This window comes from Delphinus delphis, chromosome 1, assembly GCF_949987515.2.
Source record: "Delphinus delphis chromosome 1, mDelDel1.2, whole genome shotgun sequence".
In the NCBI taxonomy this organism is placed as follows: Eukaryota; Metazoa; Chordata; class Mammalia; order Artiodactyla; family Delphinidae; genus Delphinus; species Delphinus delphis.
In genome coordinates this window covers 123,936,006-123,962,232 of record NC_082683.1, presented here as the reverse complement: position 1 = coordinate 123,962,232, position 26,227 = coordinate 123,936,006, and the positions used below count along the sequence as shown (strand labels likewise).

General features: G+C 37.3%; 1 protein-coding gene, 1 non-coding gene and 1 pseudogene across 3 annotated transcripts; 2 read left to right on the top strand and 1 right to left on the bottom strand.

Annotated features, from left to right (window-relative positions):
* Positions 1-47: 47 nt before the first annotated feature.
* MPC2 (mitochondrial pyruvate carrier 2) lies at positions 48-25,962 on the top strand. 2 transcript variants are annotated; one of them, XM_060033587.1, is made up of 6 exons: positions 48-101; positions 744-912; positions 14,004-14,044; positions 22,839-22,923; positions 23,294-23,405; positions 25,169-25,962. In XM_060033587.1, the coding sequence occupies exons 2-6, from the start codon at positions 804-806 to the stop codon at positions 25,203-25,205; spliced, it is 384 nt and encodes a 127-aa protein (XP_059889570.1). In that variant the 5' UTR covers positions 48-101; positions 744-803; the 3' UTR covers positions 25,206-25,962. The 2 variants fall into 2 exon arrangements, with proteins under 2 accessions (XP_059889570.1, XP_059889560.1); XM_060033577.1 differs by lacking the exon at positions 48-101 and having other exon boundaries at positions 597-912.
* Positions 3,962-4,068, top strand: LOC132415996 (U6 spliceosomal RNA). The gene has a single exon (XR_009517442.1). It is a non-coding gene; the product is annotated as a U6 spliceosomal RNA (small nuclear RNA).
* LOC132439297 (ferritin heavy chain pseudogene) lies at positions 14,207-15,523 on the bottom strand (annotated as a pseudogene).
* Positions 25,963-26,227: the final 265 nt, after the last annotated feature.

Here is a 26,227-nt window from a genome sequence, read left to right as displayed (position 1 = left end):
AGGAGGCGGAGGCGGCCTCGACTCCTCCCTCTCCTCATTCTCGACACCCTCCCTTTCAAGACTTTCTCGCGAGATAACGACCACCCTGGAGACTGAGGCAGGTGTGTGCCAGGGCTGCCCTTACCCTAGAAAAGTGGGTTCAGACCACTCTAGTCAAATCCTTAATACTCTGGATAAATGAGGAATACAGACGGAAGAAGCTGAAATCGGAAGTCTCGCGCTCACGAGTCTCATTCCAAAGGAAGCAACAGAGTTGTGCGGCGTCATCTTTAGTCGGGTCATGGAAGGCCCGAAAAGCCCATTTTATCTAGGGGCCTCCTTAACCAAAGTGAAAGGGGATTAGCGCCGGTGCAGCTTCACTTTCCCTTCTCCAACATGGCCTCCGGGCCAGGAAGAAGAAATTGTAGGTTTGGTCTGGACCCCGCCCACGCCCCGGGGCGGGCCAGTCACCGCGGGTCGCTCTGCTTGCGCAAGCGCGCTCCCGGTAGGGCGCCGGGTTGACTCGGTGAGGCTGTCCGTTTACCACCTGTTTCCGTGACTCCTCCTCCCTCTAGGCAGTCGGAGACCAGGAGGCGGGCTGGGGGCGGGCCGTCGCAGAGTCTCCGCCCCCACAATCTTCTCTAGGCGCGGGCCGCCGGGCGGTTCACAGGGGAGCAGGCTGAGCTGCCTTGGGGGAGAGGAGGGCGCGAGGCGTTGAGAGGCGTTGAGACAGGGGAAAGTGACGAGCTGCCCTTCATTGCCAGCTAGGGAGGAGCACACGGCCGCTGCCTTACCTGGCTGCCCACGATCACTCGTCCGCAGAAATGTCAGCCGCCGGCGCCCGGGGCCTGCTGGCCACCTACCACCGGGTCCTTGATAAAGTGGAGCTTCTGCTGCCTGAGAAACTGAGGCCATTGTACAACCACCCGGCAGGTAATGAACCCAGAGTGGCTCCCACCGAGACCTTCCATCCCTGTCCCTTCCCTCCGTTTTGAGGCCACTGACAACTCTGCTGCTGGAGGCATCACCCACAGCCCCAACCCCCTTCCCTCAAGTGAATCCGTGTACTTTCCCATGCTCCCTGCTTTTCATGTTTTCTTTTCCAGCATCTCTCATAAACTCGTTATTTTCAAGTCTGCGACCTTTGTCGCACCCCTTCCCTTAGGCACAACTCAGACCCTGACCGGGCCTCTGGGTTTGATCCTTCTCCATTTCTGCGGCCAAGAAAGGGTCTGGGCCACCAGGAAACCTCATTCTCTCCTCTTTCCCTCCATGAGTAGTGGTATATTGACCCACGCGGAGAAGAGCTGTCTTTCCGCCCTGGAGGGTTTGGAGTAAAGGTCATACTTCCTTCAGCTCCAGCTGACAGGCCTGCAGAAGTGTTAACCGGTTTCTGAGTCAGTGTCATTCCTTGCCCCATAGGTCTAGTTTGTTTAAGTCTATCCTTATTTATGAAATTACTACTGAACAAGCTCTCCCTGGACCTTTTTGTGTGGACAGACCTGGTTTTAAATTCTGCTCTGCTGCTTACTATCGATGTGACCTTGGGCGAAATCCTAGATCTTAGTTTCTGTAAAATGTGATCGATGTGAGAGTTAAAGATAACGTATGTGTTTGATTCTTCATAAATGCTCAGTAAATGTTAGCTCTCTCTTTAACCTATTGGAAAACAATGTTCTTGTGGTTGAAAAAAATAATTCTTTAAGAAACTGGAAGATCCCAATTCTTCCAACTCTGTCTCCCCACATATCTGACTATGAAGAAGCTCTTGGGAGTGTGAGATGGTTACTAAATCTAATTTCCAGTTTGATAATGGGGTGAACTGTGTCTTGGAATTATACTTTAGTATAATATTACTTGTTGCAGTAGTTTACCCCTTATAAAATTGATCTTTAAAGAGAGGTTTTTATTGATGAAGAGGCTTATTTAGTTTATTTGCCTTTTGGTTCTTTTAACACGCAATTTTTGGAATTGTGCTGTGTTTTGTGGCAGAGATTTTCAGGAGGGAGAATTGGGCAATGCTTCTGTAATAATCTGGGCTTCAGACTCAACTGAATTCTGTGTAGTCAACCCTGACCCTCTTAAGCTCTGTGTTTGGGTTGTAGGATAAAGACAGGATAGAGGAGGAGCAACTTTAAACTACTTTAAAACAGAATTGGAGGGTAGTTTTATAGTGATATTTTGCAAGACCTTGGCTTTAACCACGTATAATCATTATTTATAATACTTTATTCGACTTTTATAATGAAAAGGAATTATCTTTCATTTGAGATTTGTTAGTAGATTGTGCATTTTATCTGGATACTCTTGAACTAGTTCAGTTATTGTAACCCTTTTTTTCAGAGTAATGGAAGGAGCATAGGCTTTGAAGCCATACTGACCTGGATTTGAATCTTGGCTGTGTGACCTTGACCCCAAACTTTAGTTCTAATCTATGAAATGGGGATAATAATTATCACCATTTAAGGATTGCTATGAAAGTTAAGTGATGTATTGTCTGTAAAACATGTAGCAGTGTTTGCACGTAGACTCTCAACAAATGTTGGTGTTAGTTCCCTCTTATTAAGCTTTTCACCAATATGCAGAGTAAGAATACCTATCCTCTTATTAAGCTTTTCACCAATATGCAGAGTAAGAATACCTATCACTGCAAAATGATTTGTGATTAAAATGTTGTAGGGTAGGCACACCAATTGTAGAAATGAAGAAACATGAAAAATATAACTGTTGATTGATTCATAAGTATTCAATAAAATCTGAGGAAATACTGATTATTGTTCCAAGAGTCATCAGAGTGAATATTCAAGGATTTTGCGTACTATTTTGCATAATAGTATGTTATTGAATCATTATATTAAACATTAGAGTAGATTCACATACTGGAGGTTTTTACGGTAATATGCAAGGCTAAATTTTTGAGATTTCATTGTATCATTGACAAGTACGTTGAGACAGGTTACAAGAATATGTTTTTATATAAATATATATTAGAGTAGAATATTGCATTATATATAGAGTTAGACCTGTGGCCTTCATCATCCATTTATCTACATATTGTCTCTGGCACAGAATGATCTACTTCTGTAGAGTAAGAATAGTGTTCTGTATACATAGAGAATCCTAAAGAGGCTACCAGAAAACTACTAGAGCTAATCAATGAATTCGGTAAAGTAACAGGATACAAAATGAATGCACAGAAATCTCTTGCATTCCTGTACACTAATGATGAAAAATCTGAAAGAGAAATTAAAGAAACACTCCCATTTACCATTGCAACAAAAAGAATAAAATTCCTAGGTATAAACCTACGGAAGGAGACAAAAGACCTGTAAGACTTTTTGCAGAAAACTGTAAGACACTGATGAAAGAAATTAAGTATGATACAAACTGATGGAGATATACCATGTTCTTGGATTGGAAGAATCAACATTGTGAAAATGACTCTACTACCCAAAGCAGTCTACAGATTCAGTGCAATCCTTATAAAACTACCAATGGCATTTTTCACAGAACTAGAACAAAAAATTTCACAGTTTGTATGGAAACACAAAAGACCCTGAATAGCCAAAGCAATCTTGAGAAAGAAAAACGGAGCTGGAGGAATCAAGCTCCCTGACATCAGACTGTACTACAAAGCTACAGTAATCAAGACAGTATGGTACTGGCACAAAAACAGAAATATAGATCAATGGAACAGGATAGAAAGCCCAGAGATAAACCCACGCACATATGGTCACCTTATCTTTGATAAAGGAAGCAAGAATTGTATAAATTCTCCATTGTATAAATGGAGAAAAGACAGCCTCTTCAATAAGTGGTGCTGGGAAAACTGGGTAGCTACATGTAAAAGAATGAAATTAGAACACTCCCTTACGCCATGCACAAAAATAAACTCAAAATGGATTAAAGACCTAAATGTAAGGCCAGACACTACAAAATTCTTAGAGGAAAACATAGGCAGAACACTCTATGACATAAATCAGAGCTTGCTTCGGCAGCACATATACTAATATTGGAATGATACAGAGAAGATTAGCATGGCCCCTGTGCAAGGATGACATGCAAATTTGTGAAGCGTTCCATATTTTTAAAGAAATTATACTCCAATAAAGATGTTTTAAAAAATAATAATAAATAAATCACAGCACGATCCTTTATGACCCACCTCCTAGAGAAATGGAAATAAAAACAAAAATAAACAAATGGGACCTAATGAAACTTAAAAGCTTTTGCGTGGCAAAGGAGGCCATAAACAAAACGAAAAGACAGGCTCAGAATGGGAGAAAATATTTGCAAATGAAGCAACTGACCAAGGATTAATCTCTAAACTATACAAGCAGCTCATGCAGCTCAATATCAAAAAAACAAACAACCCAATCAAAAAATGGGCAGAAGACCTAAATAGACATTTCTCCAAAGAAGATATACAGATTGCCAACAAACACATGAAAGGACGCTCAACATCACTAATCATTAGAGGAATGCAAATCAAAACTACAATGAGATATCACTTCACACCGGTCAGAATGGCCATCATCAAAAAATCTACAAACAGTAGGGCTTCCCTGGTGGCGCAGTGGTTGAGATTCCACCTGCCGATGCAGGGGACACGGGTTCATGCCTCGGTCCGGGAAGATCCCACATGCCGCAGAGCGGCTAGGCCCGTGAGCCATGGCCGCTGAGCCTGCGCATCCGGAGCCTGTGCTCCGCAACGGCAGAGGTCATAGCAGTGAGAGGCCCGCTTACCGCAAAAAAAAAAAAAAAAAAAAATTGGTCCTGACGAACCTAGGGGCAGGACAGGAATAAAGACGCAGATGTGAGGACACGGGGAGGGGGAAGGGTAAGCTGGGATGAAGTGAGAGAGTAACATTGACATATATACACTACCAAATGTAAAATAGATAGCTAGTGGGAAGCAGCAGCGTAGCACAGCGAGATCAGCTCGGTGCTTTGTGACCACCTATAGGAGTGGGATAGGGAGGGTGGGAGGGAGACGCGAGAGGGAGGGGATATGGGGATATATGTATATGTATAGCTGATTCACTTTGTTATACAGCAGAAGCTAACATAACATTGTAAAGCAATTATACTCCAATAAAGATGTTTAAAAAAAAAGAAAAAGAATAGAGTTCTAACCAAATGTGTGTCCTAGTAAGTTCAGTTCTCATAAGATACGTCACTCGCCCCACCATCTCCTGACTATAAAAGTATTTGACTCGACACTAACCAGCTGCATAACTACCCTCTAAATATTTGTTCAAAGAAATAACCTTGAAGTCATGCTGCCCAGTGTTTACTTAAAAGCTTAGTTGGGGAAAAAAATTATTAGTGGAATGTCATTCCTTTGTATGTATGAGCTCCAAAATGGGGTGAATCATCCCAAAGCGTGCACAAAATGAAACATTGGAATGTAGGAAGAAAACAAGAGGACTTCTATTAATACTTACTATTACTTTATCTTTTTAAAGTTTACAATATAAAAATAAATTAGTACACATATATATATGTATGTATAAATAGTCCCTTTATTACGATGGTTAGACTTAAGATTTTTCAACCTTACAAGATGGTTCAAAAGCAATACAAATTCAGTAGAGACTGTACTTTTTTTTTTTTTTTTTTTTTTTTTGCGGTACGCGGGCCTCTCACTGTTGTGGCCTCTCCCGTTGCGGAGCACAGGCTCCGGACGCACAGGCTTAGCGGCCATGGCTCACGGGCCCAGCCGCTCCGCGGCACGTGGGATCTTCCCGGACGGGGCACGAACCCGTTTCCCCTGCATTGGCAGGCAGACTCGCAACCACTGCGCCACCAGGGAAGCCCAGATACTGTACTTTGAATTTTGATCTTTTCCTGGGCTAGTGATATGTGGTACAGTGCTCTCATGTTGCTGGGCGGCAGCAACGAGGCACAACTCACAGTCAATCATGCGGTAAACAATCAGTACGTCCATTCTGCTCCCCTATAGCCATTCTGTTTTTCAGTACAGTATTCAATAAATTACATGGGATATCCAACAATTTATTATAAAGTAGGCTTTGTGTTAGATGATTTTGCCCAACTGTAAGCTATAAGTGTCCTGAGCATGTTAAAGGTAGGCTAGGTTAAGCTATGATACTTCAGTAAGTTAGGTGTATTCAATAAATTTTCAATTTATGGGGCTTCCCTGGTGGCGCAGTGGTTGAGAGTCCGCCTGCTGATGTAGGGGACACGGGTTCGTGCCCCGGTCCGGGAGGGTCCCACATGCCGCGGAGCGGCTGGGCCTGTGAGCCGTGGCCGCTGAGCCTGCGGATCCAGAGCCTGTGCTCCGCAACGGGAGAGGCCACAACAGTGAGAGGCCCAAAAAAATTTCAATTTATGATATTTTCAACCTTCAATGGATTTATTGGGATGTAACCCCATCATAAATCAAGGAACATCTGTACACAACTAAACTCTATGGAGTCTATATGTATTAATTTATATATATGTATATATATGCACTGTATATAGGGGATGTATGCTCAAAAAAAATTTTTTTTAACTGATGGGGCAATGTGTTCAAAAGAAGTTAGGAGACCTCAGCCCTAAAGAGTCCAGAGAGTCTCTAAAGAGTTATATCTCGGGAATTCCCTGGAGGTCCAGTAGTTAGGACTTGGTGCTTTCACTGTCATGGCCCGGGTTCAATCCCTGGTTGGGGAACTAAGGTCCCACAAGCCGCGTGGTGTAGCAAAAAAAAAAAAAAAAAAGCGTGAGATATCTCAATAGAACTGGGGAAAAAAACAGAATTAAATAAGAAATAAATAATAAAAATAAATAAATAAAAACTATCCTTCAATTAAGTCAGCCCAGAAAACAGCTATCTGAGCCATATAATTTTTGCTTACCATAGCTTTGCTTATATTGAATTACATTTTGGCTTAAGTGGAAGAACTGTTGAAAAAATACTTCTATGAAACATGTTGCAGTGTTTAGTTTGTTGTTGCTGAGAATATTCTCTACTTTGCATGGCGTTCTCTCTGGGAAGGCTTATGGGAAAAGTTACTTTAAGATCTTCATAACAGGGATATTTTCATTTTTCCTAGGTAAGAGAATTGGTTTTTCCTTTTTATCTTACAGACCTAGAGAATATTTTTTAAAATAAAAACATACTAAATGAACCATTATTAACAGTGTTCATAAGGGAATATCTTTATCAAAAAAATTCAAAATTAAATGCTCAGGGAATTGATGTTTTACTAGATAGTTTAATACAACTTAGTTCAGAGAATATTTTGTTTTATTTTATGTAAATAAAGCCAAATGGGGATCAAATAAATAACCAGTGTAGAAACCCACACAGTTATGTATTAACATGGTTATTTAGCGTCTCTGTTAGAACATTTTCTTCCTACAGAGATTATCTGAAGAATTTTAATGCCAGTCTAGGATAGACATCTAGATATCTATATCATATTAAATATATCTGTATTATATACCATGTATAATACATTTCTCTATATAAATATATTCTTAGACATATTGTTAATGTATATTATGTTTAAATATATACACTAAATATGTAAATATACATATATTATTTTTTACAGTTATAACCTCTGTTACCTTAAAATTAAGGAATGAGAACCAAAATGGAAAGTTGGGATTTCAAATACAATTGTAAGATATTGATGAAAAATAGAAGATCTTTAAACTAGTTAGCTCCAAGAAAGTTGAATTATTTAATATTTTTTGAGGGCTTGCTGTATATTAGATACTGTTTTAGCATTTGAGATATTTTAATGAATAAAATTAAAATCCCTAGCCACAGAGATTTTGTATTCTCAGAAGAGATCATAAAAGTAATACAATCCTTGTTGTAGTTGTTAGTGTGACACTTAACATAACTTTTGCCCACTAACCTGATCTTAAACTAATTTTAAGAAGTTAAGACTGTTCATGCCTCATCTAATTTGATTCACTAGATGTACTAAAGGAGAAGCAAGCCCTAAGAGAAGCTATAAATCGTTTGTTATATACACTCTGCTATATATAAAATAGATAACCAACAAGGACCTACTGTATAGCACAGGGAACTATACTCAATATTTTGTAATAATCTATAAGCAAAAAGAATCTGAAAAAGAATATATATATATTCAGTTTTATATATATAAAACTGAATCATTTTGCTGTACACCTGAAACTGACACAAGATTGTAAATCAATTATACTTCAGTTTAAAAAAAATTATCTCTTATTTCCAAGTCATGTAATAATATTAATTTTGTCTATGAGAGAGTGTGAAATACATTTAAAGTGTGGTCTGGCATAGCAGAAAGAGGACTGGGATCAAAAAGGCCTGTATTCTGGTCCTTGCTGTATCTGGAACTATCTGAATATGAGACACATTACTTAACTTTTAAGTGCCTTTTCTTTTCATATATAAAAGTAGAAGAATTTGGATTTTCTTTAAGTTTCTTTCTAGCTGTAATAGTCTACAATTTGGTATTTCTGCTAGGACCTTTCTTAGTTTCAGAGGCTTCAAGAAACTCAGATTTCATCAGGGAAGACTATATAATTATTGTTAGATTAGGTTTTAGGGATCTAAGTTTTTATCCTTGTTGTGCTATGTATTTTATGTAAGTAATTTTACCTCTCTGAGCCTCATTAACTGATTTATAAAATGAATGCCTGAACTAGATGATTTCAACAGTCTTTCTAAATCTAGAAGTCATTGATTCTTTGTTACTGAAGAAATGTATAAATTTAAAATGTATCAACCCTAAAATGCATATTGGCTATCATAGCTAGTCACTTTACCTGTTATTTTTCTTTGGCATTTTCACCAAAGCCTGTTTAAAATCAACATTTTAAAAATCATTATACACCTATGACGTTCTGGGTGCTATTTGAGTGAGCTCTTTCCAGGGCCTTCCACGAGATATAAAGACTGCTTGGCTCTAAAATGGTAGCCCCGTCATGTTCTTGGTATGAAATCAGAACTAGCTTTAGCACAAATAAAAATGAGTAATCTTTGTCAATATCTGTGTGAATTTGTAAGTAGCTGGCTACATGATAGCAAACAGATGGACTTGCTTAATACAGGAATGTTAGAGGAAAGTTGAGGGATGTTGAAAGCAGTAAACCGAAGAGAAATGGTATGAAAGGGATTCGGTGGAGTAGTGGACAACATTCAGTAAGAACTTTATTCTTAACATTGGGAGCACCTCAATTCAATATTTGTATATGTGTACGTTTGCATGTGTGTAAAAGTTACTTATTCTGTTCCAAGAAGGAAGTCTTTCCCTAGGAAGAGAATCATACGTACAATAAATGACATACTTTCTGGGTAGAATTTATAAAGTATTTCATTAGCAGTCATTCCTCTCAGGTAAGGAAATTAGGAAGTAAAATTATGTCATTGTTTTATTAATAGGTTCATCAAAGTTCAACAAGGCAACTAGATTTGTTAATTTGTTTGAAAATGTAGGTCTCTTATGTCTCTTACATATTTGGTTGTGATATTCCCTTGCAGAATTTTTCAAATTCTTCCATGAAAGTTTGAACTTTAGAAAACATCAGTTTCACTTTAAAAATCAGAAAAACATATAACAACACAAAAGAAAATGACCATTATATTATTATTCGTATTTTTTGTTATGCTTGAAAATAGTTCATAGTTTTACAGTCAATCCTTGTTGCTCATGTATTTTATGTATAGTAGTTTGTATCTGTTAATCCCATACTCCTAATTTGTCCCTCCCCGCCTTCCTCTCCCCTTTTGTAGCCATATGTTTGTTTTGCTGTATAATTCATAGTTTTAAATAGTCAGCATTTGAGGCCTTTTCCAACCTCCAAGAGTGGACTTATAAGAAACAAGATGAAAATGTGTTAATTGTTAGTTAATTCTTTGTCTAAAGGAATGTATATTTATATCTGATGGGGACACATTTCCCTCATCTTGGACTTCAAATTAAATTTCTTAAGAGCTGCTTTTTATTCAATATATTTTCAGTAATTTAAAATTTATGCCTAATCAAGTTTTTTCATTCATCGTAATGAATGTTAACTAGATACTCTATTTATACTTATGCTTATCTTGATTTTAAGGTGTTATAATCACTTCAGGTATCATGATTATTTAATGACTTCATTTTTTTAATGCTCTCCAGTGAGAATAGCTATGTCATTGTAGAACATAAACTATTTTTCCCAGGTCTAGAAAGACAATGTGACATTATATTCTCACTGTTTATGTGATACCTGTTTTCAAATATGTTTTTGTCAAAACTTTTTGTTTTAGGTAAATAACAAGGACCTACTGTACAGCACAGGGAACTATGTTCAATATCTTGTAATAACCTGAAAATGGAAAAGAGTTTGAAAAAGAATATAGTTATATATGTATAACTGAATCACTTTTCTATACACCTGAAACTAACACATTGTAAATCAACTATACTTAAATAAACAAATGTTTTTAAACTTTACATTTTAAATGTCAAAATCAGTTGGGATGTTTCCTCATTACCATTTCCATTATTGACTGATTGCTGTTTTCAAGAAGATAGCCTCTCTTCCTGAATTCATACACATCTATATTTATTTGACTTCTTTACTTTTAAGGTAGAAAATGATTAGCTAAGATAAAATGGAAGGGTGAACTAAAATAAGTTTTCTTTAAAATTTGTTGTTAACCTATTATATGATCATGGGTATTACTACCTATTTTTTCCTTTTTTTAACAATGAAGAAAACACTGCTTGTTTGCACTTACAGATCTCCAACCCTAATTATTTGTGTCAGGTGTCAGCATCCTCTGATATTTCAGAAAAAATTAGAAATTTAGAATGTCTTATTAATATATATTTGCTACTGATGTTTTTAAATTCAGTGCTTACCAATTGTTAAACTAATTTAGGCTTTGTTTTATAGTTTAAAATTATGCACTAAATAAAATATTTAAACTTCTCTTTGGCCCATGTTCTGGCAAACATAATTTCATGTTCGAAGTTTTTGTTTGGTTCAGTTGTGTGGGAGAAGGGCGGTTTTTATTTTAATATTATCACCTAGCTCAGAGCAGTTGAGTAAATTAGTTACCAGGCAAACCTACTGAAAAGCTTGACGTTCATTAACCCTGAAGGGTCAACCATTTCAGCTCGTAAAGAAACCAGAACCTTAGAGGCATTGCTCAGGAAACAGTTTTTGGGGTGGCAGAAGAGGAAGCATGAGTTTTGAAATATGAAGAGAGGAGTCTGTTGGGGAATCCAAAGCCGGAGACGAAAACAATGTATTGGCTTACCCTTGAGAGATGAAGCCAAGCTTCATGCAGGGATAAAAAATAAACTTGGTAATTGATACTGCATATGACCCTGCGGCTTTGTATATGATAAAGAAAAATAAACCAGGTGTGATGATAGGAATCTCAGAAACTCAAACTAAAATAACCAGACTTTGAAAAGATTGACTTATAGGATTAGTGCATTATGGCATCAGACTCATGGGAAGAATTTTCAGGAGCCAAAAAGGGAAGTATCATGGTCTAAGAGTAGAGTAACTAATGAGTGAAAGTCTAGTACCAGTTCCCTGATGTAAAGGGAACCTGATGTCCCTGAAATCCCAGCCTTGAGGATGAAGCGGTGTCAAGGCAAATCTGGGTCAAACCTAAAATTTGAGTAGCGTTGATTAGCATCTCTCCTGGATATGGTTAATCCAATTCAATTCTGTTCAAAAATATTATTTGTCAAGAATATTTGACAAATATTATTTGTCAAGAAACAGGCTTTGACTTCTAGACCTTGCCTGATTAAAGTGACAGATGCGTAAATAGATCAGTTTAATTGTTAAGTGCAGAAAACTAGAGGAATAGACAGGCTGCTTTGGGAGTTCAGAGAAGGAGCATTTAATCTAACCTGGAGATGTTAAAGAAGGCTTCCTTGAGGAGATGAAACCTTCAATGAGTTTTTGAAGGATATTAGGAGTTAGCCAGATAAGGCCAGGTAAGGCCAAATAAGGGGACTAGTAGCTTGTGCTTAGGTCCTTTAAAGCCAGCACTGTGTTTTATTTACCAGTGCATCCCCAGTGCCTACAACACTGTAAAGCATGCAGTAATTATTATGGGTGAATGAATGAGTGGTCTTCTTTGCAGCAAATTAAACCTACAACTATGACTGGATCTTAACTTAGCTATGTGCTTTTACTTTTTTTTTAGCTCCATGCTTTTTCAATTTCATTATCTTTTGTTTTGTTCCTAAATAATAGGTTTGAGTCAATTCTATCTTTTAAATGTTATTTATGTGTATGTGAACAGAAACATTCCTTGATTATTAATGACAGTGAATGCTCACCCACTGGGGGGAAATTGGATAAATCCATCTTTACCTGCTGGTGCTATTTGAGAAATATTACTGGGAGTAGATGAAGAGAAATAAATGTGTTATATTTGGGTGATGATGCCATTTTAGATGTGATTTTTGTGATCCATAAAAACTATTTATTCTTAAAAAGTAAAGTGGAATATTAAGGGAGAAATAATACAACTAGATTTATAATTATATAATTAGAATATAAATTATAATTAGATTTTTTAATTTCGAATTTGCTTAAAATCACTGTTGTCTTATGTGAAATTGATTAATTTTTGTGTTAAGAAATAAATGTCTTTTGTTGATCCAGTGTGTTGAGAGCATACATACCATATTAATTTGTATTGGATTTAGCTTTTAAATTACCATGGACAAAGTCTGTTTCTCTCCTGTCACTGTATCCCCTGGAAGGTTAAAAGAGACATATAATTTGGAAGAGTTACAAGTGGGCACAGTTATGTTATGTGGTTAAAGAGCACAAGTTTAAGAGTTAGAAGACTTAGGTTCTAGTTACAATTCTGGGCTTACTAGCCGCATGACTGGAGTAGGTTATGGAACTTCTCTGAGCCTTATTGGTAAAATGAAGGATTTAGATTAGATGATCTCTGGGTTTCCTTCCAGCTCTGAAACATCATGCTTCTCAAATTCTAGGTTATCTAAGAAACCATAGTCGTTTTCAATACTGTCAACATTTATTGAACATTTTGCACGAGGCAGATGAGTACCAGGATAACTAAAACAAGGACCCTGCTATTAAGGAGCTTACAAATCTAGGCTTTCCACTTTCTCATGTGCCCTTTAAAGTTAGGTTCATTAATTTTTTACTAGAATATATAGAATTTTTATAAGAAGTTTTACTAGAATACGTGGTGACATGTCATTTATAATAATAAATATTAATAGAATTAGTGAATATATAAATATCTGGGACTTCCCTGGTGGCGCAGTGGTTGAAAATCTGCCTGCCATGCAGGGTACCTGGGTTCGATCCCTGGTCAAGGAAGCTCCCACATGCCGCAGAGCAACTAAGCCCGTGCACCACAACTACTGAGCCTGTGCTCTAGAGCCGGCGCGCCTCAACTACTGAGCCCACAGCCGCAACTACTGAAGCCCACGTGCTCTAGGGCCCACGTGCCACAACTACCAAGCCCACGTGCTGCAACTACTAAAGCCCGCGCGCCTAGAGCCTGTGCTTAGCCACCGCAGTGAGAAGCCCACGCACCACGATGAAGAGTAACCCTCCAGCTCGCTGCAACTAGAGAAAGCTTGCACGCAGCAATGAAGACCCACTGCAGCCAGAAACTAATAGAAAATATCTACTGTGGCTTGTATCACCAAAATTCCATAATTTGTCATTTCCTCAACTTGAAGATTATCCTAAAGTGAAATAACATTAAGTTCCATGTTCAAGGCAAAACGTTAGGAATGGTTTCCGAAACCATCTCCATTATACTTTAGCTAATTTTAATAGTTCACAAAAATACAAATAATTGACAAGGAGATCAAAGCAACTTGTATGAAAGATTGATAGTGTGGTGACTCTCTAAATTTTAACTTAAATACAAAGTATGCAGAAAGCATAGTAAAAATTATTAGAAATGGATTGATAAACCTTTGAGTTTTTGAAATGTGGTGATGGCTATTAAAAGACATATTGAAAATAGTTGGTTTATTGCTAAATTTTTCATTTTTTATTTTCAGGTCCCAAAACAATATTTTTCTGGGCTCCAATTATGAAATGGGTAAGTCTTGAATTTTTGCAGAAGCTACTGAAAAAGATATTCTTTAAAGGAGCTTATTAATTTGAAGTAACTTTTCTGAAGGATGTACTTTTAAATGTTCATGGTACGTCTTGAAGTAATTTTATACAAATACTCTCAGATGTATCAGGGTTTTTTGGGGGGGGTTACCAAATTACTTTATTTGAAGGAATGGTACTAAGGAAAGGACTTGTAGATATTTTGATACAACTTACAGAAAAGGTAAGGTAACCCAAACATGCATGCACTGCCTTGGTGACCAGGGAAGTCACCCCTGTGGCTATGGGAAGCCAGCCTAAGGCTTAGCTCTCATTATCACTATATCCCAGAGTGTGCTTGTCAAAAAGATACTGAGCCATGCCAGATTCGGGGGCCCCCATCGTGCGCAAGTTGGTTACGTGGTCACCCAATTCTTTAATGGATTTCACCTGCTCATTCAGATAATGAGTCTCAATGAAGTCACACCAATGGGGGTCATTTTTCTCCGCGGCCAGTTGGTGCAGTTCCAGTAGTGACTGATTCACACTTTTTTCCAAGTGTAGCGCACATTCCATTGCATTCAGCCCATTCTCCCAGTCATCACGGTCTGGTTTCTTGATATCCTGAAGGAAGATTCGGCCACCCCGTTGGTTCTGCAGCTTCATCAGTTTCTCAACATGTTCCCTCTCCTCACAAGATTGGTGAAGAAAGTATTTGGCAAAGTTCTTCAAAGCCACATCATCGCGGTCAAAATAGTACATGGACAGGTAGACTTAGGAGGCGTAGAGCTCCAGGTTGATCTGGCGGTTGATGGCGGCCTCCGAGCCCCGGTGGTAGTTCTGGCGCACCTGTGAAGGGGACGCGGCCGTCATGGCGGGCGGCTGAGGTGAAACAGTGGCGGTGGCTGCGCGGCGCTGTAACGGCGGCGGGGACCTTGGGGCGGTCGGAGGGCGCCGTGAGGTGGTGGCGAGGGCTGGCTCTGAGCGGCCGGCCCGAGCGGGGGACGAGCGCCGGGTTCCGTCCAAGCACTGTTGAAGCAAGAAACCGCGGCGACTCTCCGCGAGGACTGTGGCCAGATGTATCAGTTTTACTGCATAAATCCTACTACCTACTTTAGTTTTTCTGAACTCATTAGATAGGTGAGAGCCCTTTGGGGAACGTATTGTTATCAAAAAGCTTATAATTATGGGCCCTAGGAACATGAAACTTCATTCTAAAATTTTGTGACTATGTAAAACTTTAAATTAATTAGAACACCCCCAAATTAACTTTTGTTATTAATTTAGTATGAGAACTTCAGATACTAACACTAAAATAGAGGCAAGGAAAGTTATTCTCAAAAAGTAGAAGAATTTATCCAAGGGTATATATATTAACATTTGGGAAATGATAGAATATGGGACTTCTGACTCCAAGACCAATGCTTTTACACTATGCCAGAGTTTCCATTCCTAAAGCTCTCATTTAGCTGAAAAGAAATAATTGCGATGGCTGTTAATAACAAATCATTGATTTTATGTTGGAAGGGCCAGTTTGGGCTTAATGCAGTGCTTCTCGAAGCGTCATCCCTGGACCTGCAGCATTGGCATCACCCAGGAATATGTTAGACATGCAGATTTTCAGGCCACATCACAGATTTACTAAATCTGAAACTATAGGGATGGAGCCCAGTAATTTGTGTTTTAATAAGCCCTCCAGGTGATTCTGAGGACTTCTAAAGTTTGAAAACTACTGGTCTGCAGGCTTTTTTTTTTAACTGTAAAAATATACACATAAAATTATCATTTTAACCATTTTTTTCGTGTTGAATACATTCACATCAGTGTGCAACCAATCTCTAGGACTCTTTTTATCTTGCAGAACTAAAACTCTGAACCCATTAAACAATAGCTCATTTCCCTCTTCCCCAGCCCCTGGAAACCACCATTCCACTTTCTATCTGTGAATTTGACTACTCTTGGTACCTTATATAAGTGAAATCATACAGTATTTGTCTTTTTGTGCCTGGCATATTTCACTTAGCATAATGTCCTGAAGGTTCATCTATGTCATAGTATGTGTCAAAATTTCCTTCCTTTTTAAGTCTGAATATTTCATTGAATGTGTATATCACATTTTGTTTATTCAGTCATCTGTTAATGGACACTTGGGTTGCTTCACCTTTTGGCTAGTGTGAATAATGCCGCTATGAGCAATGGTGTACAATATCTGTTCCAGACCTGCTTTCAGTTCTTTTGGGTATATACCTACACGTGGAATTGCTGAATCATATGGTAATTCAGTATATTTAATCTTTTGATGAACTGCTGTACTATATTCCACAGCAGGTGCACTATTTTACATTTCCACCAGCAATTCACGGGGGTTCCAATCAATTTCTCCATATCCCTGCCAACACTTGTTACTTTTGTTGTTGTTGTTTTATAATAGCCATTCTAATGGGTGTGAAGTGGTGTCTCATTGTGGTTTTGATGTACATTTACCTAATATGATTAGTTATGCTGAGCATCTTTTCATGTGCTTATTGACCATTTCTACATTTTCTCTGGAAAAGCATCTATTTAAACCCTTTGCCCAAGTTTTAATAAAGTTGTTTTTTGTTTGGGTTGTAGGCTATTTTAATTCTCTTAAATGTACTGTTTTAATTTGTTAGAACAACTCCGAAACTCAGCTGTAAATCTAAGTAGTTGAGAATGTTAGAACTGGAATTACCTGTCCCTCAATTTTATGGCCTTAGGCAAGTTCAGTCTCCGCCCTTTTGTCTCATCTATAAAGCAACAAGATTAGAGTAAATTAGTGGTTGGGAGCTATATTTTACAGAGAACTAGGGAGCAGTTCTCTTTTTAGATTTATAAGTTGAGAAAAGCTTCCATCAGTTTAAAAAAGAAGCTTCAATATATCATCTTTAATGATTCTTCTCATACTCTAAGCATTTAAAAGTGATATTAAAAAAAAATACTAAGAAATGTAGATTACTATTTCCTTTCTCTTTGCTCCCTACCAACGCTTAAAATTATATATCTGCAAAGTGGAATTAATTGCTGAAATATTGTTTCTAGCACCATTATTTAAAAAGTGAGAACGATAAAATAAATAACTCATAAGGACCTACTGTATAGCAAAAGGAACTCTACTTAATACCCTGTAATGACCTATATGGGAAAAGAATCTAAAAAGAGTGGATATATGTATATGTATAACTGATTAACTTTGCTGTACAGCAGAAACTAATACAGCATTGTAATTCAACTATAGTCCAAAACAAGTTAATTTAGGGCTTCCCTCGTGGCGCAGTGGTTGAGAGTCCGCCTGCCGACGCAGGGGGCACGGGTTCGTGTCCCGGTCCGGGAAGATCCCACATGCCGCGGAGCAGCTGGGCCCGTGAGCCATGGCTGCTGAGCCTGTGCATCCGGAGCCTGTGCTCCGCAACGGGAGAGGCCACAACTGTGAGAGGCCCGCGTACAGAAAAAAAAAAAAACTTAATTAAAAAAAATAAATTGATAAAAAATAAGAATGACTTAATGTATTTCCAATAAATTGGGAGCACCCCGACCCCAAATTTACCACAGTTTAGAAGTTTATTGATTTTTACCAATAGCTTTTTTTTTTTTTTTTTTTTTTTTTGCGGTACGCGGGCCTCCCACTGCTGTGGCCTCTCCCGCCGCGGAGCACAGGCTCCGGACGCGCAGGCTCAGCGGCCATGGCTCACGGGCCCCGCCACTCCGCGGCATGTGGGATCTTCCCGGACCGGGTCACGAACCCACGTCCCCTGCATCGGCGGACTCTCAACCACTGCGCCACCAGGGAAGCCCGCCAATAGCTTTGATGTTTCTTTGATCTGGTCCATCAGTGTTTTGAAACATTGACAGTATTATATACTCATAAGTGCTTTCTCGACTGTCTCCTTTAAAAATATCTATTTTAAGTTCATGTTGACATCATACATAGTCTCCTGATGACAGCATAGCAATGGAAATTTCTGTGTTTTGTTCTCTGGTGGGGAAACTTTTTTTGATATTTAGTTTATGCTTTCCTTTCCCAGAGCATTTGATAATAATTAATCTATAGTAAACTATATGTGACACGTAGCAGTTGATGCTGCAAGCCACCTAAGTTGTACATTAAGAATTTTAGACTATACTTCTTTAGAGATTTAACTGTGGTCGAATCCTTCTTAGCCACTTCAGTTGAAGCCAAATAATTAATTATAAAGGTCAAAGTGGATAATTCTAAAAAGCAATACTACACACCCTTAAATATTTTAACTTAAAGATTATAAGTATATATTCATTTATCAATCATTTACTATAAGGCCAAAGCTTTGATTTGTGTATGGATCCACTGGTTTTGAGTTCCACATCATCTGTCTTGGATGAATTATACCGTAGTGCATCCTACATGATTTCAGTTTAGTTTTCTTTAAAGCAGAGCAAGTTCATAGACACTTTCATGATAACAGAAACCTGCTAGATTTTTATGTCTCCCCACCATCTTTTAAATTTTATTTTATTTTATTTATTTTTGGCTGCATTGGGTCTTTGTTGCTTCGCGAAGGCTTTCTCTAGTTGTCGCGAGCAAGGGCTGCTCTTCCTTACCCTGCGCGGGCTTCTCATTGCAATGGCTTCTCTTGTTGTGGAGCACAGGCTCTAGGTGCATGGACTTCAGTAGTTGTGGCACATGGGCTCAGTAATTGTGGCTCGCAGACTCCAGATGCGCAGGCTCAGTAGTTGTGGCTCACGGGCTTAGTTGCTCCGTGGCATGTGGGATCTTCCTGGACCAGGGCTCGAACCCATGTCCTCTGCGTTGGCAGGCAGATTCTTAACCACTGCACCACCAAGGAAGCCCCTCACCCCCATCTTTTTATATCTGTCTTGTTCACACCAAATTTGACAGCAAGTTTAACTTGCCTTTATTCAATCTTTCCAAAACAGTCACTTTAGATTTCATAGAAATAACAACCCTCTTTCTGTGTTTCACCTGTTTACCTAGTTCATTAAATTAGGTAAATTACAGTAGCAAGTAAAACTGGTATAAACAGGTTTGAAGACAAACACAGTGACTTGATAAAAATATAACTCAACTGGTGAGAGCAAAAGTGCATGAGTGCAATACAGAATAAATAGCCTCTAGCCATGAGTATTCAGCCATGGGCATCGTTAGCTTGTTTACAGAAGGAATGGATATCATTGGCTAATCTGGGGAAACTATTATGTGAAGGTCAGTTGAAGGAGCTTTTTTCTTTTTGTTCATAGTCTGTTTGTGCAGACTGGGTTTTATATTTTTTTTTTCTTTTTTTTTTTTTTTTTGGCTGCTCTGTGCCGCACGTGGGATCTTAGTTCCCCGACCAGAGATCAAACCCAGGCCCCCTCCAGTGGAAGTGCAGAGTCCTAACCACTGGACCACCAGGGAATTCCCGACTGGGTTATAGTTAACTCTTGAACAGTATACCATTTTGTGTGGCTAATTTTTCTCTTTTCTGTTCTCCTTAGGAATAAGTCAAACTATATTTCAAGATTACCTCTGCAGATTTTTAATGTCTATCTACTTGCTTTTCTAGCTGGAACTACTTATATAGACTAATTTGCAGTTTAAAATCTTGAGAACTTTGTTATCCCTAAGCATTTTGGAATTGGAATATTCTATTATGGTATTTCATTTTTAGTCCTCCTCTAGAAGTGTCATATGACTTTTTTTTTACTAAAGGAGAAAATATTGGAAGGAAGGGAGGAAGAAAGGAAGGAAAAAATGTTTTACACTATCTGATGAGTATTTACTCCACCCAGTGGAGATAACCAGGTGCCAGAAAGAATCACACATTTGAAAACTAGTTTTTAATTGATGGAAACACAGAGAACTAACTTGAATCTACTAGATGCCAAACTCTCTGTATTGGGTTATTTAATACATTATCTAATATTTAATCTTCACCAGAGAAAAGGTGTAAAGGTATTGAGGTTCAAAGAACTAGAACTGTTGTAAGTGACAGAGTCAAGATTTGAACCCTCAGTTCTAATTTGACTTCAAAGCCTAGGCTCTTAAACACTTACAGGACCCCCTTTAAAAGTCACTGTGGCTCTTTCTGTAATTGGTACTTTCTCCCCATGTTAGGGAGTATTTTACATAATCTTGTGATATACTCCACACACTCTCTGACTCTACAGTTCTATTATTTGAATAAAGTTCATAACAAAGAAGAATAGGAACACAGACCTTCTGCCCCTGAGACTAGAAGTACAGGAAAAGGTACAGAGACTAATATTCCCTTATCTCTGCTTCTCTAAAGACGTAAGCTACTATTTGTTGTTGATAATAATAATATTTTCCAGGCACTATGGTAAATATTTTTGAAGCATATTATCTCATTTAATCATATATCTCTTTTGCAAGGGTAGCTATTCATATTCTCATTTTATACATGAGGAATTTAAGACAATGTGTTATGTAACTTGACCAAAGTCACCCAGCTAGTAAATGGCAGAGATTAGATTCACAGTAAGATTTTATAAGGTAATTTACATGAGGTTAGAGTGGTATAGAAGTAGAAAGCGTTTTTTTTGTTTGTTTGTTTGTTTGTTTGTTTTGGCTGCATCGGTCTTAGTTGCGACACTCGGGATCTTCATTGAGGCATGCGGGATCTTTCATTGCGGCACAGGCTCTTCATTGCGCCGTCGCGGTGCGCAGGCTTCTCTCTAGTTGTGGTGTGCAGGCTCCAGGGTGCATGGGCTCAGTAGTTGTGGCACACAGGCTCTCTAGTAGAGGTGCGCAGGCTCAGTAGTTATGGTGCGCGGGCCTAGTTGCCCTGTGGCATGTGGGATCTTAGTTCTCCAACCAGGGATCGAAGCCAGGTCCCCTGCATTGGAAGGCGGATTCTTTACCACTGGACCACCAGGGAAATCCCCTAGAAAGGGATTTTTTTTTTTTTTTTTTTTTTTAGAAATGCGGGAAAGGAAACTAATATAGTATTATAAATCAACTATAATTTAATTTAAAAAGAAGAAGACTAAAGAGGCATAACATCCAAATGCAGTGTATTATCCTGACCTAACTACTCTGGACAAGAAAAATAATGTTTTAAAAGACATCTGGGGGCAGTTGTCAAAATTTAACTATGCACTGTGTATTAGACAACAGTGTCTTATCCATGTTAAATTTTGTGATTAGATTGTGGGTATATAAGAGAATGGGAAGATAGTCTTGTTCTTAGCAAATGTACACTAAAATACTAGGGAGTCAAAGGGCATGATGTCTACAACTTCTTTGTAAATGGGTCAGAAAAAAATATATGTACATATAAAGAGAGAGGATAATAAAGCAAATATTTCAAAAAAATAGAGAGAGAAAGAAACGTGGGAGAGGGGCCTCAAGACCTCTGTGGGAGAGCACAATTACTAACATGTCCCAGAAAAATAAAATGTATACTCTGAGCATAAACAAAATCATGGCTGCTACCTTCCTCCAAAAGACAATGCTAGAATATAGCCTATAGTCATCATAGATCTGTTACAGTGTAGTAATACGTGGACTGAGTAGAATAATGCTAGAAATCAGTCCCTTTCTTCCCCTCTACAACGGCAGTATTCCACCCTGCCAAAGTGGAACAGATATGCAACGGAGAAAATGTACATTGGGACCTGGAAGAAGAATGTAAGAGTGATGATTAGGAACCATTTGGGAAGAAAATCACAGGACTATGGGTGAAAATTAACAAGAAAAGTAGTATTGGTCATGATTTACCTCTACTTATACTTCAGTATTTAACTATTTGCCCCTTTTTTAAGCCAGAATCATTGCTTCCTTGATCTACTGACTTTATTAAATCAAAACCATTTGGATTTGGTTTAAATTTGTAAAAATTCACAAGTATGCATATGTTCTATTTAGGAGAAAAAAACCCTGTGCTGATTTATATTTTTCATGTAAGAGCATCTTTTAGAAACTCAAAAAAACCTGAAAATGAATTTCTTAGAACCATATTTTCTAATGACATATTTAGGATTTGATTTTAAAATTGGAGAAAGGGAGGAGGAGAGGTGATATAAATATGGCAGAATGTCAATAATTGTTGACTGGGTGATGGGTATGTAGGGGTTCTTTGTACTAGTCTCTCTTATTTTACATAGGTGTGAATTTTTCATCAATAAAAATCATTCTGTTATGTATTCTAATCTCTGCAATAGAGTAGCATAACTAATATTCTAGTGACGATTCATTACTAAACTTTCTCAGTGTTGCTGATGGTAGGGTATGATTCTATAAAAAACAGTGTTAAAAACATACCAGAGAAGAAATGACCAGGTATACTTTGACATTAAAGAAAAATTATCTAGCCAACAAACTAAAATTATAGCAGAGTTTTTCTGATACTTCCACTTTTAAAAAAGAATAACGTTGCAAAAAACATGAAAGGAGGAATTTATACAAATAGCTGTCAGGCATCTTCCACACCAGTGGTTCCCAACATGCATAAAGAATATATAAATTCTTATGTGAAAGAAGTATCATTTATAGAACAAAAATACAAATATACTTATAGAAAAAATATATACACACACTACTGATTTTCAAATATATGAAGCTGTTTAATGTGATTAACAAAATACAACTTAATTCAAAAAGCATTTCTGAATTCATTGTAACTTTTTGTCATGATACATTTTTTCTTAATGCATGGATACTAAAATCATAGCTACAGTCTGAAAATCTCTGAAATAGTTTGTGTTTTAGTTAGAATTGAGAACCATTACTACATACTCATGATGCTTTTTTTTCTTTCTTATGTGTTAATGTGTATTTCCAGGGGTTGGTGTGTGCTGGATTGGCTGACATGGCCAGACCTGCAGAAAAACTCAGCACAGCCCAATCTGCTGTTTTGATGGCTACAGGTAAATTAAATGAATATCTTCCATACCGGGCATTCAATAATTTTGTTTTATATCAATGTACTTAACTGTTTCATGTTTGAAACACACACTCACACAGAAAGAAATTAGCAGTGTTATCTCTAGGAAGTTATTAGACTATAGCCAAAGAAGGCAGAGGAGGGTTATAAAAATTTCCCTTTGATGTAAGAACTGAGTGTTTTGTGAAATGCTGAATTATAGCAACTTCATTAAAGTCTCAAATTATAGCATTTCTTTGTCCTACTTTGTGTTGTCATAGTCTTATTTATAATTATTTTACTCTAATATTAAATGTTCAAATAAGATTGCAGCAGTACCTGTGCTTTTTTTAAAAAAAAATTTATTTCAACAGGGTTTATTTGGTCAAGATACTCACTTGTAATTATTCCCAAAAACTGGAGTCTGTTTGCTGTTAATTTCTTTGTCGGGACAGCCGGAGCCTCTCAGCTCTTTCGTATTTGGAGGTAAGCTTACCACAGATGTAAAAAAAAAAATCTGCCTCAGAAGCCATCCGGCTGGCAATACTTTTTTTTTTTAAGATTCATATATAATGCTAAGACAGGATGTGCCTGAAGCAGACATTAAACATTTCTAGAAAGCCTAGGGGTTTGAGTTAAAAGTGTTAGGCAGTATATTACCTAGGTTTTAAATCTGTGTGTTACCTAGATGTACAGCCCTTTGATAGAGTCTCTTTTATTAAGATAAGATAACATATATAATTTAGGATATATTAGGTAATTTTCTGCATGAACTTTTTATCACTTACTTTCAATCAAATATAATAAAGTTAGACTTAAATGTATAGTTATGTAGTACTGGAAATGAAGTTTAAAGTGAGGCTGCTAGTTTCATTGGAAAGTATGTATTCCGTGAGCATTGGAAATTTTTAAAATTCAGTGATTAATATTATTTGTCAGTGACTGGTTAACACTCTGCAGTGAGCTTAGATGAAGGCTCTGGCTTGATTTGAACCATAGAACCTTCCTAAATTACAAAACAATGTTATGAATAACAACTTTCTTTAACTAAAAAAATTGAATGATTTCAGTAAAGAAATAGAAAACATTGAGCTATATAATTTACTTTCAGAAGGCATTCTATTCTGCAGAGTATAGTACATTTTAATTTCATTCATCTGTACCATCCCTAGCTTTACTAGTAGCTTAATTCTGTAATCTTTTTATAATATTCTAGCACATAACGCATAGATGAATAAATAAACTCACTCATTCTACACAATGCCTGACAACCATTTTTAGGGCTTACTTATATCAATATAAGCTTCAATTAGTACAGAGATTTTATTCACAGAGTACTTTTCTCATGCACCATCTCATTTTGACCTTATATTAACTCATGATAGTAGAACTATGAGAACACTAAGTGTCACATTCAGAAATATTATTTCTAATATCAGAAATTCAGGTTTAGTTTGACAAAAGGATTTTTGGCCTTTCGGTTACAATAGCAGATTAGATTTAGTTAGAAATATAAATGTTGGACTCTCTGGAGGACTTAGGAAAATACTGTTGAATGTTTGAAATCAGGACCTTTTGAGAAATCTAGGAGGTATGGTAGGTTTCATGGAATAAGTTCCCTCTTGTGCTTATTCAGTTTTCCACTTTATTTTCAGCTGAGAAGAACAGTAAATGAAGCCCAGGGTGATGTAAAAGGGAAAGACTCTGTAGCTTTGTGGTTAATTCTTCTTTGAATTAATGATAATTGAAGAAATTGTCCTTAGTTTCAATAAACTTTAAGTGTTACAACCTCCTAACCCAGTAGCCTGCCTGCATCACAGAATTATATTTTATTTTTAGTGATTAGACAGGCCCATTCCCAATTGATTTTATTCTCAGGAAAGATGCTTTGTGAGTATAAAATTAAAAGTTCTAGATGACCATGTTTTGGTAAACTTTATACATATATTCACGTTTGTCATACTCTTGTACAGTTCCAGAATGAAAATATTCTTACATTAAAATAATATTTTTGTACAGGGAACTGTATGTCAGTTAAGACGTTTTGACAGTTGGAAACCAGATTCAAAAAAGTCCTTGGATTACTCTCCCATCTGCCTGTTTCTCTATAAGCCTCTGGGAAGATTGTATTTACAACTGTATAGCCTCTTGACTAGAGAAAGAAGAGATGGAATATGCTTCCCACTCCCTTCTTATTATAAATGTATCTATTGTGATTCATGATTTTTTTCTTTCTGTTTTCTTTATAGATATAACCAAGGACTAAAAGCTAAAGCAAACAAATAAGAGTTCTTGATCACCCTAACAACCTGGATGTGGACATAACCTCTGGGACGTAGTTTGATTTATTATTCAGTTGTCAATGAGGTGATGCTAACTGTGCTAACATTTGTAAGGCATAAATTCTAACTGTAATTGGGAGATAGTACTTGATTCAACAGAAAAATAAAGCAAACTTTTAATAATATTGTCTCTTTACATATTACTTAAGGAATTTATCTATGGATATTAGTAACATTTTTTTTACTATTTGTCCATAATAAATCATACTGCTCGTACATACCACTGGCCTCCTTCTGTTCTAGTCAACCAAAGTGTGTACATCTAAGAGCACACATATTCCAGTGACTCAAAAGATAGTCGGAAAGTTAAATAATCTGTGTACAGTGAAGGATGATGAAGTAGCTAAAAGTGAAAGGAAATAGAGCTAAAGAGAGCGAGAAATGGGTTGTGGAATGGCCAGCAACATGACACCTCAAACTGTTTTAAAATATTTTAACTTGAAGAATCTTGGAAGAATATTATTTTTGGTATATTGTATGAAAGTCTTTTACTGCTACAGAGTAACGAAGGATTTGTAAATTTTTGAAATATATTCAATAAGTGATGTGATGTGGCAGAAAAGCTCTAGAGTCAGACCTGAATTTGAATCCCAGCTGTGTGACTTATAATCTCTGACTTTGGGCAATTTAAGAAAGTGTCCAATAAAATACACTCTGTGTGTGTGTGTGTGTGTGTGTGTGTGTGTGTGTGTGTGTGTGTGTGTGTGTGTGTGAAAAAAAAAGAAAGAAAGAAAGTGTCCAGCAGAGTGCCTGGGACATAAGTCAGCTTTCTGTAAATGTTTGTGACCTTTGTCCCCGTTATGAGGATTCATATTTGATTTGAATTCCCATTTGGGGTACTGACCTTTCTTCTGAAAATCCTAGTAAAACCAATCCTGGTTAGAACTGTAGTCAGAGAAATCAGCAAAGCCAGTTATTTCTAAATTTGAAGAAGCAAGTGACAAAAAGAACTTTTTGAGTAATAAT